Below are 20,950 nucleotides of genomic sequence, written 5' to 3' on the forward strand. Positions count from 1 at the left end.
TCTGGATTCATCTGCATATATAATTCTATCATAAAGATGATATCAATAAGTATATTTAGAAGATTAAAATGAATTGCAGAGTCTGTTATTTATCAATTACCATTGTTTAATTAACTAAAAGACAAACACATGAATTTAAATTTACGTGAACTTTCTTGTGTAATACTATCCCTAAAGTAAATCTGGGATGATTTTTGGTGCTTTAAAAATTAGATAGATGGATGGATGGACAGATTAAACTTACTTCTTTCTTTATTCTGTCTGTTCTACGTAATTCTTGTCTCAAGCTTTCTGCCTTTTGCATTACCACTTCCATTTCTTCTTCTTTATCTCTAACATGGCGGGTAAGCTTCTGTTTTTGTGAATGCAATTCCGTAAGTCGTTCATTCATCTCAGAGAATTCCTGCATGGCCAATTTCCGTTGGCTATGTGCATCTTTCAGTTCTTTGGTTTGTGCCTTTAACCTCTCACTGGAATCAAGCAGTTCCTGCAATCAGAAACAAAATATGACATATCCTTAAATATTAGCTTTCTATCACTAAATGGGGTTAAAACAAGTAAGACATACAGTTTGCAGAACATAAAAAGATAAGTATAAAAGAAGTTAAAAATCTAAAGCTATGTCCATTAAAACTTTAAAGCTAAGCAAAAAACAGAACCAAGGGCATGGATGGCAAAAAAACTTGGATAAGGTCTTTTTACCTCATAAACCACCTCCAGTGCTGACTATTCCCCTGGCAAAACCAAGTTTCTATACCATTCTAGAAGGCCAAAAGGGATGGGAACAATTCTCACATCTGGTGATAGAGTGTTCCACAGAGTTGGGATCACAGTGGAATAGGCCTTTCTTGACCCCACCCACCAAAATTCCTTAGCAGATGAGGTCTGCAGCAGGCCTCTTCTGCTGCTGCGAGCAGAGCAGACTAATCTAAATTGAGGTGAGATGGCTCCTCAGATACCCTGGATCCATACCCTATAGGGCTTTAAAGGTAATAACCGACAGCTTGAACTGGACCCAGAAACAAAATGGCATCCAATGCTGTTTGTAAAACAGCGGTGTTATTATGTGACACTATAGGGGCCCAGAACTGTGTGTGCCCTTCATTCTGTATCACCTGTAGCTTCCAGATACACTAAGGGTAGCCCATATATAGTGCATTGCAGTAATCCAACCAAGAGATGACTAGGGCATGAGTGATCATGTGCAAGACCTCACGATCCAGATAAGGGCACAACATGAAACTGTGCAAAGGCCCTCCTAGCCACGACCACCATTTGCTCTTTGAGCAGGAATCGCGAGTCCAGGAGTACCCCAGATTGTGTACTGGGTACGTCTGGGGTAGTGCATCCCCATCCAGAACTAAAGATGATAAATAACCAGATCCTGAGGACCCCAGCACCCCCATCCACGTCATCTTGCCAGAATTCAGTTAAAGCCTGTTTAACTAAAGCCCTCATCTAGATCCCTACAGTCACCAGGCACTGAGAAAGGACAGCCACAGCATTGCTTGGATCACTGTTTTAATAAAGAATAAACTAACATAGCAATTTTTATGAAAACACAATCAATATTGTATGGTCATAAGAAATTCCATTAGCAACATGCCTCTATTTAATCCCTAACATTCCATATATTATATAAAGTTCAGATACATCTTTTCCCCAAGAAAAAGGCAGCAAAGGATGTAGGTTTATTTTTTACGATCTATTATTATATTGATACAGAAAAAAAAGCAATTCTATTTTTTATTCTGTAATAAGGAGTGAGATGCTACAAATCAAAGAACTTTGCTTTCTTATTTAGTCACATATACATGTTGCTACTTGTTAGTGAGAAAGCTTTTGTGTGACTTACCTATCACCAAACAACATTCAGCATCTAATATACCTTTAGTTAATATAAATATGGACATTAACATAGGTGATTGCTTCTTTCTATTATCTTAGAACACCTAACCAATTTAAGTATTTATTATAATTAATCATATACAATAATGGATTGTAGATTAATTTAAATTACTTTAAAATGTTTTATCACAGATTTCATAGTGGTTTTTACTAGATAATTTAACCTCCAAGGTTAATTTTCAGATTAATTCAAATATCCTCCTTTCTCTCTGTGCAATATAACACATTCACACAAATACAGAATGTCTGAATGTTATTTATATCACTATTCTCAAACTTTGTATCTGTTTCTTTGGTATAGTTCTTCCATGATCTACCCCATAATAAACAATATTACCTGAGTTTAAGAAAGCTTTCTATATAAATATAGCAGTAAGCTCCCAAATGTCGACAGTCATGTCAACTCGACACATCTGAGGATAGGAAATTGTTGGGGCATCAGAAATGACAGCCATGGGACTGCAGGGGCGTCGGTGATGACAGCCATGGGAATGATGCACAGATATCGTTGACGGCTCGATCGGGTGGGGTTTGGGCTGCATGTTGGTGGTGGTTGGTGCTGTGTTAGGCTAGGCGGTCAGTCACCCTGCGGCCAGGTTAGGCATTCGTGGTGGGATTCCCTTTGCCTCAGTGGGAAGGGCAAAGCGGGGAGCAGATGACGCTGCTGTTAATTGATATAGAGACCCGGAAGTACGGCTGATTGACTGCTCGGGTGTCGCGGGGTATTTAAAGGGCGTTGGGAGGCAGCAGCTCTCAACGCCGATTTTATGCTTGTTTAAACCTGGTTTAAAATGTGATTGCTGTGTGGCTATGTTAAGATGATTGAATATAGAAGTGAAGTATTCTAAAACTAAAATAGAAATAAAAATGTTGATCAGATTGTTTATACCTTATTAAGATCATCCCGCTCTTGCTTTAGTGCTTTCATTTGCTTCTCGTAAGTTTTGATGTGTCTGGTAGCATCTTCTAAAGCTCTTTGTGCAGAACTGGCTTCTTCAAGTTGCTGCTCTAATCGCCCAGAATCTATAAGAGAAAATTACTGAGAAATATAAAACACTAAAATAGAAGCCTTACTGCTCACTTTGGGCAACAAAAAGGACCCATCATTCATTCCAATGTCCCAGAAGAGTTGAATGTTTAGGTATTATTTGTCAGTTTGTATGTGTGAAGTGCTGACTATAGTAGCAGGACTTTCTACCAGTTAAAATGAGAGGTAAGTGATCCTGTCTCAATTTCTTCTTCAAATTGTGTCTTCTGTAAAATGAGCTCCAGACTAAGGCTAGAGATTAGTGTGGGCTCTGTGGTCAATTTTGCTAATTTTAGATTTTCTCTTCCTAGTTCTGAGAATTCCTTCCAAAGTCATGGTGGGAATTTCACCATTTTATAGAAATGGGATACTGTTCCCCAGGGAGCTTGGCACTTAAAAATGGTTAAAAATAATTATAAAGTTTTAATTTAAAAACTCCAGGTTGATCACAATTTTTTTTCTTCATAGATCAATTAAAAACAAAATAGTAATTTCAATAAAGGCCTTTTTAAATGGGAATGTCCAAATTTTATGGAAGGTCATTAATCGCCAGTTGCGGCCCTTTCTTGATTGGGATTCCCTGTGCACAGTCACTCACGCCCTTGTCACCTCTCGCCTTGACTACTGCAATGCTCTCTACATGGGCTCCTCTTGAGGGGCACCCGGAGGCTCCAGCTGGTCCAGAATGCAGCAGTGCCGGTAGTGATGGGAGCAGCATGGCGCCCCCATGTAACACCGCTCCTGCGCGAGCTGCACTGGCTCCCGGTGGTCTTCCGGGTGCGCTTCAAGGTGTTGGTTATCACCTTTAAAGCGCTCCATGGCATAGGGCCTAGCTATCTTCGAGACCGCCTGCTGCTACCGACGACCTCCCAGCGACCCGTGTGCTCCCACAGAGAGGGCCTCCTCAGGGTGCCATCAGCCAAACAATGTAGGCTGGTGACCCCCAAGGGGAGAGCCTTCTCTGTGGGGGCACCTACCCTCTGGAATCAGTTGCCCCCAGAGATAAGGAGAATCCAAGACCTCAGTGCCTTCCGCCGTGCCCTTAAAACCCACTTTTTCCAGCAAGCCGGGCTGGCTTAGGAAGAAATTTTTTAAATTTTTTAAATGTTTAATTGGTTTGTGGTTTTTTAAATTTTTGGGCCAAATTTATATAGATTTTAATTGTTTTTAATATTTGTATTTCATGTTTTTAATTCTGGCTGTGCACCGCCCTGAGTCCTCAGGGAGAAGGGCGGTATATAAATTGAATATAAAATAAAATTAAAAAATAATAATACAGGGTATGAAATGACCTTCCCTAGATAAGGGGTTACAGATCCTAGGTGTACAAAGCCTCTAAAGATAAAATATAAACATATCCTAGTTAGCCCATGGTAATTCTAGTGGGAGACATATTTCTCTGATATATTTTGTGTGCATAGTAACATGAATAATCTGAATTAAAAAAACAAAAGGGATTTATAGAAAAGCACTGTATTAGTTGTCAAAAGGCCCACAGACTGAACAGGAAACAATATCATTATATCCTGAATCCACTTGGTTATAAAATGAGACATTAACTGTGACAAATATCCAGCAGAATGAGAAATTCATTTTTCATTCTGAAATATCTATTCTATACTGATGAGAAATAAAACTGAAAAGAAAAAAATAAAGAATGTCTACCTAGAAGAAACCATATTGGGGTCCTTACGCTTTCTTAACATTTTCTTTATTATTTTTGATACAATATCAACCCATGGTTGTTGTTTTTAGAAAAAAACATACAAAATCAAGTTAATATCTGAATGTTTTGGTTGGTTGTTCAATTTTGCCTCCATCTTACTTATTTCTGTTACTTCAGAATATCGGAACAGAGGACAGATGACAGAGATATGAAAATATGAGCATGTTGAATATGCAGAGATAATAATTGGGCCTAACATAGAAAATAACATAACCAGGAATAAATATGCTCTTTGCATGTTGAAACAATAGAACCCACAATATTTAATCTTAATGCTGGTAAGCTTAATTCTAAATAAGGAAAAACATTCAAATCTCTACAAATAAACTTTGAATTCAGATTTTAAGTACCCTTGACTAAGTAAACTTGAAATTCTTATCTGCAACTGTTAATTTCATGATATTCATCTTCATGAAATTAAGAATCACAAGTTGTAATGCAGGTTATGCTATTATTTTCTCTTAAGAAAAATGTAATAAGACATACTGCATAACATTTACACATAGCAGTTAGGTGAGATACTGTCTAAACCAAAAGCTTTGGTGTATAATTTAGCAAATTAAATTGAAGGGTGCTTAGTATTTTGTGTGCATGTTCTTAAAATCAGCAGAAGTGTTGCCTTACTCAAGACAAAATTTTGTAGTTCACATCTTATTATACATAGTTGACTTTAATTACCCCTAATTAAAGGAAGATAAATTAAATAATTAAAGCTCTAATTCAATGTAATATTTATTATATTTATTTTATTATTTCTGAAACTGCAAAAGGAATCTACACCCCAAGCTTTTATTTTTAAAACAAATTAGTAATCACTTAAAAGAAATAAACAAAGCATACAAAATGTTACACCATTCATTTTCCTTATGCATAATATCTTGAGCCTAATTTATCCTAAAGTGTCCATTTGTTTTTGCGTCAGACATATTGCTAAGACGCTGACAGATCATTTTCTTGGGAACAAGGAATAAGATAGAAGAAGCTATTTGAAATTTCAAATAGAAAAAATCTATTTTTTTTAAACTGTGCTTTTTCATAAAAATATGGGAATATTTCAACTGCATTTCAAAATGCTTAGTATTACAGTCTACAGACAGCAGAGTGCAGAGCAGCAGAGGTCTTAGAGTACAGGCAGGCAAGGGTGACTGCGGCTGGGACTGGACTCAGGCAGCTGCTGCTTTCCAGAGTGTGGCAAGCAGCCCTAGAGCCACGTAGTTCTAGGGATGCTTGCTACCCCATAAGACAGGGAGAAATGTGGGGGAAGATAGGCGAGTGGGGTAAGTTGGAGAGTCTCTTACCTTACTCAGGGCATAAAGGGATCAAGCCTGGAATGACTTGAATTGGGACAAGTACTTGCTTAACAATCCGCTATTCTCAGTTTATAATGACAACAGATATTTCCTTAAAATTTAAGGGAATTTCCCCTTCCCTTAAAAATATAGATCTGTAGTCTGGAAGTCCTCCTTGATGCCACAGTTGTTACAGTGTATCTACAGTGCATCTACTGTAACAACTGTAATTTTTCTATAGCTATTTGGATCTGGCAATGAATACCAAAGCCTTGGCTAAATCACTGTTAGACTATACAGTCTTTATGTAAGACTACTCTTGAAAAATGCTTGGAAGCTCTGTCATGCAAAATGGAGCAGCTAAGGTGATGACAACAAGACAGATTGATTTAATGCCTTCCAGTCAGACTGGATTCTTGGCAACTTCATGGACAATGCACTTTTCTTGGCAACATTTTTTGGAAGTGGTTTGCCATTGCCTTCTTCACAGAGCTAAGAGAAAGTGATTGATTCAAAATTACCTAGCTGGTTTTGTGCCTAGGCCAAGAACTCACAATTTATAGGCTAGTATCTTTAATCACTATACCAAACTGGCTCTGTCATTAGCAACACCTGAAAAATGAAAATAGTTCTGGGCACTACTACAGATACTAAGTAATCAGAAATCCGTAGAACCTTTTCCGACTAGCAACTTAGTAAAAGGTTCACTCTTATTCCTTTTAATAAAATCTATTGGTCAATAAAGGTACTATCATATTCCTGAGTACTAATACTATCTTCCACAAAACTACTAAAATCATATTATGTTAATGTTGATAAATTAATATAGGAACAATTCCATAGTTTTTAATTTTCAAATCCCTTAAAAAGCTCAGGGCCTGAATATCTGAGTGACAGCTATGAAACTATCTCAAAGATGCTTGTGATATTAGAAGCTCACTTGTCAAGAGAGGACTTTTTCTCGTACCATGACCAAATTATAAAATGCATTCCCTTAGAAGGTATACTTAACCTTCATTTTTTTTCTGTGTTAAAAAGGAAGTCTTAATCTTTCTTTTCATTCAAGTCTTTTAAATTAATTTGATTGTTTTAAATATTATTTTTGAGTTTTGAAATCCAAACTTTAAAGATTTGAATCTAAATTTTAGATGATGTTGATTAAAAGATAATGGAAGAATGTGCAGAGGCAGCTCCTTTACTTCTTGCCTGTTCAGATTTGGTGAGCCTCTCACCCAAAATGTTAGGCTTGAAACATTCTAGATATGTTATTATGAAAATGCAAAACTCCATATATGGAAATCACAAAGAACAAAATTAAGAATTAGAAACTCTACTTTGTAATTGTGACTACGATTTATTGATGGATTTATAAAATCTCCCTTTAAAGCTAGTAATTATTACATGCTTTATTATAGTGACTTGTGTAATAGGATTTCTCATCTATCTTTTTGCCCTTAGTGAATTCCAATGTGACCTAGAATCCTTACTTTTATAATAGCAGAAAATAAAAGAACAAACAAAACACTCCATGCTTTTATTCAGGACAGCAAATTAACTATGCCCCCTAGTTATCATCTTATTTGCTAACCTGTACATACTCTAGTAATAATGGCACTCTCATTTCTTCATTTTGGTTATCCCTTTCTCTACCATTTTTGAGATAGGAGTACTAGTCTGAACACAGAATCTAAATGAAATGCAAATGGTATTACATTAATTCAGCAAAGAAGTCACCAATACCATGCTCAAATATAAAAAATAAGCCCCACAATTCCTGCAGTGATATATTATTGTGATAAAGGGGCTATCCTTGTAGGGACAGTAAAGAATGCTGGAGGGTATGCCAAAAATATCCAAGCAGAACAACCCAAGGCATTAAATTTATCCCAGATACCCATAAGCACCTATATCGGACAGCAGCTATTTAGCAATAGCACTTAGACTTATATACTACTTCAGAGTGCTTTACAGCCTCTCTAAGCTGTTTACAGAGTCCGCATATTGTCCCCAACAATCTGGGTCCTCATTTTATCAACTTCAGAAAGATGGAAGGCTGAGTCCACCTTGGGCTGGTCAGAATCAAACTCCTGGCAGCTGGCAGAATTAGCCTGCAATACTGCATTCTAACCACTGTGCCACCATGGCTCATATATAGAAAGATGCTAGAGACACATGATCATTTTACTGTCAATTTATTTACTATATTTATATGCCACCCATCTTGCCATCAAAAGACTCTGGCAAAAATGGCAAAGGCATCATTTCATATTGCGTGGGAGAAAGGTAATGTAAGTCACTCCTGTATTTTATCAAGCAAATCACATTGAGAGACAAGATAAAATGACTTGCAATGTAGTGCTGATGATGGGCCCCTTTATGCTGAGAAGCTCTTAACATGCTACTGAGGAATAATCAAGGGGGTTTTTTTGGAGCAACAATGGGGTTTATGATACAACTAAGTTAAAACTTTTTGGATACTGCCATGCAGGGAAAGAAAATCTGGAGTTGCCAATACTGAAATACAGTGGGAACATGGAATGTGAAAGATGAACTGGAAAAGCTTAACATCGAGACAGATGAAACAATGGCTGCACATTGATATCTTACGTATCACTGAATTGAAAAGAACTAAAACTGGATATTTTCAGTCAGAAGATCATACTGCTTACTACTCAGGCCGCAACAAACGAAAAAGATAGTGTTTTCATTATCAGGAAGGCAAAGACAGTATTTAGGTAAATGCAGTCAATTGACCAAATCAATTGCAGGACAGCATGCACAGTTATCAGTGTTTATGCTCCAACCACTAATGTAGAAGAAAATGAAGTTGACTAATTTAATGGTCAAATTCAATATAAAATCAACAGAACATGCAAGTAAGACATGCTACTTGGTGGTTGGAGAATAGAATGCCAAAGTTAGAAATAGTAAGGTAGAAAATGCAGTTTGATTGTATGACCTTATAAGCAGAAATGAAGCAAGAAAGCACTTTAGTAAGTTTCAATGATTTCTTCACTGATAGAGAACCAGAGGAACAGGAATGAAAGCAAAGAAATTGTTAAGAATGAATGTGAAAAAGTTTCCACAGCCTATAGAATGCTCACCCCAATATTAGGATAATTGGCAAAAAGGGAGTTAACTAATTAACCTTAGGCTATCTGGTTGGTAAATAGTCAGCATTACTGCATGCCTTTTAATGTGTATTCCCCATTATGTGCCTATTTACTCTCTTGTAATCCCTTTCTCTCCAATTTCTTTATTCTTTAGAGAGGATGGAGGAAAAAAAGAGATGAGACAGGAAAGATTACCTAAAGAGGTCACCTTTTTAGGCAATCTCTCTGCTCTGTGAAGAGGAAAAAAAGAAAAAAGGGTCACAGATCAATGCATACTAACTGACTGTAATGGCAAACACCTGACTGAGAGAGAGTTGCTATGAAAGTCATGTGCACCTTGGTTGCAATTATTTTTTCAGCACTATTTTAACTTCAAACATTCACTGCATGAAGCAGTTGATAAGTAAGGTTTATCTGTTCACATTTTACATTGGATGATAAATATAATAGTTGAAATATTTGTGAAGGAACTTGTTGTTTGCTTGAGCAGAACACAAAAACTAGAAAAGAATTTATAATGTTTTCAATATTAAATATTGGTACTTACCAGTGACTTGTTTTCTCAATGTTTCAATTTCATCCTTCAGGCTTTTAATTTCTAAATCTTTGCTTGCTGTTAATGGACCATCTACAGTTGAATAATGTAGGGCCTGGACTGTTTGTGTGGATTCTTTAAAAAAGCAAGGAAGATGTAAGACTGCATTCAAAATTTTCAATCTATAGATTTTGGCATTTCAAAATCCTAATATGGTACCCAACAAGTATCTATGGCCTGACAATTTTTGGACCCCAATCTAAAGATTCTATAAAACTTTCTTTCATACCAAACTTTTTGAACTTCTATAAGGAACTGACCTTCACTTTCTTCTAGTGATCAAGAACAGTATGAAAATGATCTTATACAATTACATTGATCCTATTTTTTAAAAAACAGTATGTTAACTAATTTACCAAGTGATGGCATTTGTGCTAAGTGTAGTTGCTTTTCTATAACTACTGTCCAATAGATAGGTAAATTGTAGAAAAACAACCAACTGCAGCCACATACTGCTCACTGGTGGTGGTGGCAAATCTTCCTGAATGGATATCCCCACTTGCCCAATCATAGGGGAAAAACTCACTGCTCACCAGCATTTACCACAGTGGTACTGGGTACTGAGGTGGTGCAGTGATTAGGATGCAGGCTACTTCTGCTGACTGCTGGCTGACTGCAATTTGGCAGTTCAAATCTCACTAGGCTCAAGGTTGACTCAGCCTTCCATCCTTCTGAGATGGGTAAAATGAGAACCCAAATTTTGGGATGCAATATGCTGATTCTGTAAACAGCTTAGAGAGGGCTGTAAAGCACTGAAAAGCTGTACATAAGTCTAAGTACTATTGCTATTTCAACATAGAAAACCAATGCTGTAAATCAATCTTAAAAGATGATTTGCTGGCAAGAGAAGGAGAAACTGAAAAAGTTGAAGTCTCCTATACTGTATCCCTTTGGGAAGCAATGGAAACTAAAATATTATGTTGTTACATTCTTAAGTGTCTAAAAAAAGATCAAATTGCATTAAGGGAATAAATGAACAGAACTTCATGGAAGTTATGTAAGCTAGATTCTTTCTACAAATCATAAGCCAAGCTAAGCAAGTATTCAGTACAAACCTCTCCATAATGGGAAAGAAATCTAGACTACAGGTTTTTTTGTTCAATCCAACATTTAAACTTATTGTGTAACCTATAATGTAAAACTCCTTATGCACATTTTTTACCTTGCATAGAAATTCTACCCTCTATCAATTTCAGTTCTTAAACTATTTTTATGTCCTCAATTTCATATTCAGTCTAACCATCATCACTCAGCAGTTTTCTCTTTTAATTGTCTCATTTGGTTTTTGTTTCTGAATTATTTTTAAATCTTTAATTTCAACATTAAAATACTATCATTTGTATGTTTCTTCAAGCTCTTCCATACTGTATTCTCCGATCCTCCAGAAAAATACCCTAATAAAGCCCTAGAGGTCACTTGTTCTCCAACAACAATTTTCCACATATTCTAAAGTTGTAAACCATGGATTGGGCCCGACTTGGTTTTAATTTTGCTCAATTTTTCTCAATACATTGTCATTTTTTACTTTACTTCTTTTCTTTCTGCAAATATCTTAATACTTCGGCTATATGTGCAACTGTCTTTGCAATATCAAAAATTAATAACTTATTGTAATTTCTACTTGTAAAATATGTTCTTTTCATCCAAATTATTATTAAGCTATGACACTGACTATACCATGTAAATTAATGTCCAGTTATATGCGGAATGTTTTCAAATACTGTTTCTACTGAAAATGTAGTAGTATAAGTCTTTCTACCACGTAAATCATGGAATCCAAAATTGACTTAAATAGATAATCATGTATGCTTTATATAGGAATACCTTGAAGTTTTCTGCTAAGTTCCAGCTTTTCTTGCTCTAAACGTCTTATTCGTCTCTCATACGCTTCTGTAGCTAAGGTATCTTCTAGTGTTCTTTGAACATTGGCATCAAGTTCCATTACACGTTGCCCAGCTGCAAATCTTAGAGTACTACGATCCGAAAGCACACTGAAAAGATAGTTATCAGGTTTAGAACAATTTAACATGATCTTTATGACTTTCATATTAGGATAATTAAAAGTTCATATATACATTCCAACAGAAAACGAGGCAGTTAGGTCTCTTTATTGTACAGTTTTTGAAAATGTATTCATGAAGCCATCATAAATGGCTTGAAATCCAATATAATTCAAGTAGGAATCCACTTGAACATTCTAATGAAATCCACTCACAAAGATTGTCTCTCTTCCCTCTTATTACTTCCCAAATTGACTTCTGATGATCTTCCAAATATCCAGAGTCAATTTTAAATGGTGACAGTCATAAAGAGGGAAGAGAATAGTTTGTCACCTCTTCCCATTCCAGCAATGAAATAGCTCTGTCAGTAGAAAAAAATAACTAAAAATTACCCAGATACTCAGGTGTACTCTTAAAATATCTCCAATTATGCAGTGATGCTAAAAGGTTTGTGAAGCCTTTTGAATTTTCAATATTTCTGCAAAAATATGACCTAAAACACATTCTCCATACAAGTCCTCCATACTAAAACTAGATAAACAGAACCGAATTAAACAAATGAGTCAAACATATTGTATTTGTTCATTGTTTTATTGTGGGAAATGATTCAAATGATGTGAATCTTTGCTTTCAGTTGATCAATTCTGCACATCACGCTGGAGGAATTTTAACCCATTCTTCCTTGCAGAAAAGCTTCAACTCAGGAATGTTAATATGTTTCCTCTCATGAACTGTCTACCTCAGGTCCTTCAACAATATTTCTATAGGATTAAGGTCAGGATTTGGACTTGGCCATTTCATTTCTTTAGTTCCTAAGGCCTTTAGTTCCTTAGACATCACTCCTTTTAAAATTCTTTGAGACTTCCCAAAGTATTATATGCCTTGCTCTTAGTGTGATCTTGGTTGGTCGACTACTTCTATGGAGGGTAACAATGGTGTTGAACTGCCTTCAGTTGTACAAAATCTGCTGAAAGTGGACTGGAGGAGTCCAAATTCTTTGGAAATAGTTTTATAATATTTTCTAGCCTGATAAGTATCAGTTTTCGGAGAACTGTAGAAATCTTTTTTTTTCCAAATCATGACACACTTCCACATACCTGCATTATGAAGATCAGACTTTGATAGTGAATATTCAGAATTAAATTCTTTAAACAAAGCAGGACTTCTGCACTCAAACCTGATTATTAGATTCCCATTGATTGAAATACCTGACTCTAATTTTTCCTTCAAATGAACTGATAATCCTAAATGTTCACATAATTTTGCTACACATTCAAAAATCAATTCAGATTTTGACTCATTTGGTTAATTGGGCTTTCTTTATATAGTTTTAGGGCTTGTATAGAGAACAGATCAAGTTTTAAGTGATATTTATGCAGAAATTTAAAAAAAATCAAAAAAGATTCACAAACTTTTAAGCAGCATTGTATATACTTAGATAAAGCAGGTAAGGAAATGATCTACAATATAAACTTGCCCAACTGTGTAAATCCTGTATTCTATCAGTCAGAAGCTCTTTTAATAGCCAATTACATATTGAATAAGTATTCTGCAGTGCCACTGCAGAACAACTATTATATTTGTCTCTATCCATTAAAAAATCCCTTTCAGTTTTGGCCTTTTAATATTTTGCATTCACCTATTATTCTAGGTGGGTTGGCATGGTGGCTCAGTGGTTAAGACACTGGGCTTATCAGCTGGAAAGCCAGCAGCCCAGGTTTGAGACTTGAGCACCACATGATCGAATGAGCTCCCATCCTAGCCCCAGGTCCTGCCAATCTAAGCAGTTTGAAAGCATACAAATGTAAGTAGATAAATAGGTACTACTTTGGCAGGAAGGTAACGATCTATGATGTCATGCTGGCCCCATGACTGAGGAAATGTTTTCAGACAGAGCTGGCTCAATGGCCTTGAAACGGAGATGAGCACTGCCCCCTCAGTTGGCAATGACTACTAGAGTAAAATCTGCAAGGACTCCTCTACCTTTTTTATTATTATTCTAGATAGAGGAAACAACCAACAAGAACTATATATTGGATATAACTGGATATAAGCAATATATTGGACTAACATTAGGGATTTTGTCTGGTATGCAGTTTTATTATATAATCTGTACTTTTTATGAAGATGGAAATAATGTGCCATTCAATATATGAATTTTGTACTACAACTGGTTCGAAATTTTCATGTAAAATATACACATTACAGAAACAAATATTAACAAATAATGCAAGGAAATACTTGCACTTAATTCTATTTTATTTTTAAATCACAAATTAATTGAACTATTCTAGTATTATTTAGTATAAACAAACTGGTCACTCACCAGCTACTTGTATATGTGAATCCTATAAATGGCAGATGATGGCCAGAAAATGCAGTATGTGTTGGCGGTGGCATTGTCTCCTGAAGTTTAAAGGAACAAGAAGAGTTTACTAATTTAGAAAAGGTTAATCCATTTGTATTAATTTCAGGTAAAATTAGCACAATGGGTATTCTGGTTCAGAAAAAGTAGCAGATTTAAAAAGACCATCACAGAAACACTACCGCTGGTTTCCTTGGTCATTTATGGTAGTGTAAAAGTAATTTTGGTTCAATGCTTCTTATTTCCAGCAATGTTTACATCACAAAAATACAGAACAAAAAGCTGAGAAAACAATAAAAACCATGAAAAAGAAAATCTGTCTTTTTTTGAGTGTCTGATTGCCATTTTTGCTTATTTTAGAAATTAATGAAAGCTTCTTGTTGTTTGGTTACTTTCCATTTTTTGTGACCCAATGGACATAAATTTTGATAGTAGTGTCAATCAGTAATTTTTATTTATTTATTTGTTTGTTTGTTTGTTACGTATTTCATTTGCTGCCTATTTTAAATAATGATTGGGGTATTAGTAAAATGTAAGATATAAATTTTATACATAAATACACAAATATCAATGTAACGTATTAAAAGACACTCTCCTCTATTACTTACAGAATTTTTTAAACAGTCATCATCTACATCAAAATTCGAAGTATCTGTTGGACTGCTGACTTCAGGAATATAAGGTGCTTCACAGTTCTGAATGTTATCCCAGTCAATCCCTGAAAAAAATGGGTGGCTTTTAAAGTCTTCTATTCCATTCTGCCCAAGTCTATGTTCTCTGCTGCAGATAAGCCTTCGAATTAGGTCCTTGGCATTTTCAGACACGTCTGTCATTTGGGCAGGAAACTGAAATCTTTCCTTAAAAGAAAAAAAAAATGCTAATTAATAAACTAATGCTAACTACTTTACAAAAAAACATACACTAACCACTCCAACCCAAGAAGCAGAACCCCATAGGTTCTGTATGGGTACATTTATATCTTCCATCAGAAATTTATCAAGTACAAATATATTGCCACATAATGTGAGTTACCACTTTCTCCAAGGAAGTGTCTTCAGTAATAAATTTATTCAGAAGTATAAGCACAAATTGGTAAGAAATTTTCAACACTTGTATGTTGAAATCTAGACTTTTTAGAATTTTGTTATGCACTTAGGAATTCATAAAATATGTGTTTTGGGGTAGTATGCACAGAATATTTTATATCAGAGATACAGTACCTGTCTTGAAAAAAGATACACATACTAAGAAATGCACCATAAAAAATAAGGAGTAAATGAAATGAAATTTGCAGGAAGATGTGTAAAAATATGAGCTCATACTATTCTTGTAAACTAATTGACGAGGCAGAAACAAACGAAGAAAAACCAAAATTGACAGATTCAGTCTAGTTGCAACAATGACTGAACTTCTTTTAACAAGAAGACATTCTTGTTTCTGCTCAGTGGACATATCTCTTTTGGTTGGCAGAGAAAGGACAAAATAGTGCATATTAAATTAATTCAGTACAATTAATATGAATACTGCCTGAGAATGTTATTTATTCTTTTGTCTCATGAAATGAAGCATTTCTATCTGTTGCAATTTTGGAGGCTGCACTCAAAAACAGAATTCAGAAGGTGAAATTCAACCTCACAACAATATTTGTTTGCACTAATGATCTTTTCCTAATTTTTTCACTCTTCCGGACACATGGAAACTTATATGGGGCAGGAGGAGACACTATTCCCTCCATCTGATCCATTTTCAGAAGCAGTTTCACTAGAAAATCCGTTTCATTAGATTTCACCCAAAATCCATTCATTAACCAACAAGAATATCAATAAAAATGTTAGGGTAGTTAAAGTCAAGTAAATCAATAAGTAAATCAAATATGCAAAACTATTAATATATTAGCAATAGCAATAGCACTTAGACTTATATACCGCTTCACAATGCTTTACAGCCCTCTCTAAGTGGTTTACAGAGTCAGTATATTGCCCCCAACAATCTGGGTCCTCATTTTACCGATCTTGGAACGATGGAACGCTGAGTCAACCTTGAGCCTGGTGAGATTCGATCTGCCAAACTGCTGGCAGACAGTGATCAACAGAAGTAGCCTGTAGTACTGCATTCTCACCACTGTACCACCACGGCTCTTTGATTAATTCAAAGAAATATCTTAACTGAATTAATTTACAAGTTTCATAATCTGGTGTGCCTTTTACTATTTTCTATCATGAGCTGACATGAGAAATGCATTTTGAAAGGAAATATATTAAATACAGGCAGAAATAAATATAAATGAATCACTAAGCAAAACAATTCTAGATTCCTTGGATGCTGTCATTCATTTCTACAGACAAGGATAGCTCACTCACTTTGTGGTTCATTATCTTTCCATATGTCTCCACCAGAGATTCAGCATAAAAAGGTGTTTCTCCATAAAGCATTTCATACATGCAAACACCAAGGGACCACCAATCACATTCGGGACCATATTTTCCTTTCCCATCTTCCATGGCTTGCAGAATTTCTGGAGAGATATAATCTGGTGTTCCAACTGCCACCGAAGACTGAACCTGTAGGGATTATTATTTCACAATGAAACATTACCCATAACACTACTTCTGTTTCTATATGTATAGAAACAGATCCATTTATATTTAAAGTAGTGATAGGTGTGAGAAGATTGAATTAAAGAAGAATGTTTTCCACCATGACAGATTAAAAATCCTACTAGCAATCTGGCATTTATTAGTTATAGCTATTATGCTGTTCCTGAACTTGCAGTGAAGAAAAATTCCACTTCAATATTCAATTTTGTATTTCTTCCAATTGTATCAAATACTGAAAGAGTGTATTAACAAACTTTGCACATTTTCAATTTTTTCAAAAATCTATAATATTTTGCCAGGACTTGGGAGTGATGTAAACAAAAAGTAATAATAATAGCAAGTGATATAGAACTAGATATTTAACTTAATTATGAGTTATGGCTAGGAAATACTAGCACACACAAAATAGCTGCAAATAGGCAGTAGCGGGCTCTGGATTTTATCACAGATTTGGCAGAAACCAAGTAGCTGTATTTTTAGAATGCAAACAGGATTTGTGATATTTTTTCACATGTTTTGACACTTTAAAAAAAAAGAAGAAGAAGAAGATCTAGATTCAATATTCAAAGTTAGGGACCAGGAGAGAATATACAAATAACATTCAAACATAGTGAGACAACACAAATCACAGAGAAGACCATTACATGAGATAGACTGCAAGAAAAATTACAGGTTTGAGTCAGTAAGAAGGAGTAAGTAGGACTAGAAAGTTTTTATATTTTAAAATGCTAAAATATTCAAAAGACATGCTTGGAAGTATCTTAATAGATATATTTGGTCATTATTACTAAATAAAATTCTTTAATAATAAAATCAAGTTCTATTAATTAACAGCAAAAAAAAAAGTAAAACTGGCTGCAGGTATTTTTCAATATCTAACTGTTGATTAAGGACACAAAATCTATAGAAAGGAGTACAGAGCTTCATGTTACTCTGCAATCCATGCTACACTAAAATATTGGAAAGGTACATAAGAAACTGAAGGAAAGTTCTCCAGGATGGTATGGTATATTTGTATTCTGTGATATAATTCTAAATGGCTGTAATCAAAACAACAGAGCTTTAAAGTACACATTTTTGTAAAACTGTCCAGTCATAGTGCTACATTATAAAGTACTTTTTAAAAAATCACTACACAAATGAAGAAAGGAAATATCTACATACTCATCCTCCACATTTATTTTTATTTCAGTGAGAGCAATGCAGTCAAAATATCATGGTTATAATAGTGGCTATAGAACAGGAGAATACAAATTAAATTATTCTGTTATACTTGGCATATTGACATTAATGTTGTACCTGATATACCAATTCTCATGTGATTAATTTCCAGCTATAACGGACCCTTCACAGCTTGAATAATATGTCAGGCAATTGACACCAAAAAGGATACTTTGTCTTCCCTTCTGCGAATCTCAATTCCTCATTCCAAGACACTTAACTGTTATAATCCACATACTGTATCCTCCTTCATTACCAATTATTATATCTGTTTTGTTAGTTCTACAATTAAAGCATCTAAATTATGCACTCAGAACCCAAATTATATGGTGAAATAGATCACTGACAGAACAAATAAAGATATTACTCAAAACCTTTGGTAGGTATAACGATATAGAACTATATAAATACAATAAAAAATGGAAGAGTCACAGGATAATGGGAATTATTAAATATTTATGGACAATGATGGTAAAATAAGATATTTGGTGAAGGAACATAAAAGGAGTGCAAAGTGAATGAATCTTATAATATATCTGTCGAGACATCCCACGCTCGACACACCGGGGATAAGAGCAAAGCAAAGAGCTCTCCATGCAATACTGGAAAGGTATTGAGCTCACCATGCAATACTGGAAGGATCGTGGGCTGCAATGGGGGGAAGGGCATATTCACGTGATGGGGGTGCTAAAGGCTTGGTAGGCGGATGGTCACCCTGCAGCTGGGATAGGGGCCGTTCAGGAGTTTGTTACCGCCTGTTGACGCATCCAGGTGATGTGGCAGCTTGCGCAAGTGCGGAGCTGGAAACCCGGAAGCATAGCCTATTGGATGACTGAGTGGCGCAGCTATTTAAACGATGTTGGGTTGCGGTAGATCCCAACGCCGACTTTGTGTTATCGTATATTGAACTCAGCGTTGTCTGTGGCAAACGTGGAGAACAAATAAACCTGTTTCCTGCTTAAGGCTTCATTCGGCTGCAGTGTGGTTTGTTAAAGTGCCCAGGTTTTGCTGAGCAGTCTGAGAATATCCAGCCAAAAGAATTAAAATGGATTTCTATTATAGCTCCAACACAATTGCTCAAAAAGGATAATTTAGCAACCAACAACTTTTCTTTATATCAAATATAATCCCAAAACTGAATTGGTTAACAAGGTGTTGTGGCCCGCCGGTGGCCAGCAGAGCTGGCAGCAGAGTTGGACAGTGAGGAGGTTGGGGAGGAATTTGGGCCAGTCCTGGGGGCTGGGGAAAGCTCTGACAAGGGCTCTGTGTCAGAGACAGATAGACAGCAGCGAGGCAGAGATAGCTGGAACCCATTCCCAGTGTTTGCATGTGCAGAGCTGCAAGAAGACAAGAACAATTAAGAAAGCAGGGTCAACTCGGGAGTAAGGCCACACCTTGGAGATAATTGGCCCCTCCCATAGGAAATAAAGGAGGAGCAAATGGAGTGGGCTTTCGCAGGAAACAATTTGTTCATTCCGTGACTCTGAGGGACTCTGTTCCAAGTTTTGTCTTGTACTGTGGTTGGAGACAATTTACGTAGCAGCTTGCCAAACAAAATAAGGTATGTTGAGAAATATTTATTTATTTATTTATTTATTTATTTATTTATTTATTTATTTATTTATTTATTTATTTATTTGTCCAATTTATATGCCGCCCTTCTCCGTAGACTCCGTAGACTCAGGGCGGTTTACAATGCATTATAGCAATAGCCTGCATACTTTTTTGTATATACCTGCTTATTAGGGCTTTCAACCCCCCCCCCAAGCAGTGTTGTTCTATACAAAGTTGGTTTATTGCCCCCACAATCCAGGTCCTCAATCTTTCAAAATATTACTTTGAAAAACTGTTTGGACAAACCTTGCTGACTGTGAATGAACGTAATTCACAGTCGTGTAAATAAAAGAGGTTTTGCCAGTAATTCCTGCCTCCTGCTTGTTAAGGGAGCCTAGGTCAGAACACAAGGATCAAATATTAAAGATGTCTGAAGTTACATTTTAACTGAGTTTATTTAAAAAAACCTAATTTACCGTTCCATCTTCCATCAGCTTCAGACAAGAACCAAAATCCGCTAACCGAATATGTCCATTCACATCCATCAGGATATTGTCAGGTTTGATATCCCTGTGAACAAAATTCATTTGGGTCATTCCATGTTAAGTGTCATTTTATCAGTTTAAGTCTAATAAAATATTTTGCATTTCAAACACTTTAGGGACAACTGAAATTAAAATGCATATTGCAAAGTAATCATGATTTGATGAAATCTGAATCACATGTATTTCTATCAATTAATGTGCATCAATTAAAATCCATATACATTTACATATTACTGATATAATAGTAGAGAACTGCAATAATTGTACTTTTAGGTAAGGCATGTAAGTGCTGCATCAAAAATAATATTACAAAATATACGCCCTATGTCGGTGAGGACTTCATAAATGTCTTCTAAGATTGACATGCGATTTCATAAAGTACTTTCTAAAAATAACTTTATATTCCATTGTAAATTTTAAAAAATATTTATTGAAGTATGGCAGAAAAATATATAATGCTTCAAAATAAGATACACTGAGTATGATAGATAAGTGTAAGTGCATTCAAGTATAATTGTTGTACATTGTTTTCTTCTTTCCTTGTAAATTTTATTCCTTCAATGATGTTGTTGATTATTTAATGTGTCTTCTCTAGTTTCTTTTTATTATTATTATTGATGATGATGATAAAGTGTTCCCTACATACTGGATTCATAATTTTGGTTGTAAATATAGAGGTGTTATAGCTTCTAAATGCTGCTTCACAGTACCTTTCCTGGATATCTTTATTAGCAGAGGAAGCAACAGCAAACTAGAAATCCAAATCTAGGGGTAAGATTTATAAAATAAGTACGCATTATGAGTCATATTCTACATTAATTTGTTCACTTTGATTTATTTATTTATTTATTTTTCATATTTCTATGTCGCCCACTCTCTGAGGACTCTGGGCGGCTTACACCAAAGACAGTATACTAAATAGGATATTGCCCCCAACAATCTGGGTCCTGGATTTCTTATCAACAACATAGAGTACAGGAGAGGAAGCAGCATGCAATCTTTCAGTTATT

General features: G+C 35.5%; 1 protein-coding gene across 4 annotated transcripts in view; it reads right to left on the minus strand.

The window, feature by feature from the left end:
* The window catches only part of CDC42BPA (CDC42 binding protein kinase alpha), a 161,216-nt gene that overhangs the window by 74,235 nt on the left and 66,031 nt on the right, over positions 1-20,950 (minus strand). For 3 of the 4 annotated variants that reach the window (XM_070932422.1, XM_070932423.1, XM_070932421.1), the window contains exons 6-13: positions 19,872-19,965; positions 16,384-16,584; positions 14,632-14,880; positions 13,985-14,064; positions 11,483-11,649; positions 9,611-9,733; positions 2,798-2,931; positions 245-487 (exon numbers count right to left, since the gene is read on the minus strand). In XM_070932422.1, the coding sequence (XP_070788523.1) occupies positions 245-487; positions 2,798-2,931; positions 9,611-9,733; positions 11,483-11,649; positions 13,985-14,064; positions 14,632-14,880; positions 16,384-16,584; positions 19,872-19,965 (1,291 nt within the window). The remainder of the gene's footprint in view (positions 1-244; positions 488-2,797; positions 2,932-9,610; positions 9,734-11,482; positions 11,650-13,984; positions 14,065-14,631; positions 14,881-16,383; positions 16,585-19,871; positions 19,966-20,950) is intronic. The other variant, XM_070932424.1, reaches the window with a different exon arrangement.

This window comes from Pituophis catenifer, unplaced genomic scaffold (genome assembly GCF_029215685.1).
Source record: "Pituophis catenifer annectens isolate HBS135680 unplaced genomic scaffold, rPitCat1.0.hap2 SCAF_1, whole genome shotgun sequence".
NCBI classification, from domain to species: Eukaryota; Metazoa; Chordata; class Lepidosauria; order Squamata; family Colubridae; genus Pituophis; species Pituophis catenifer.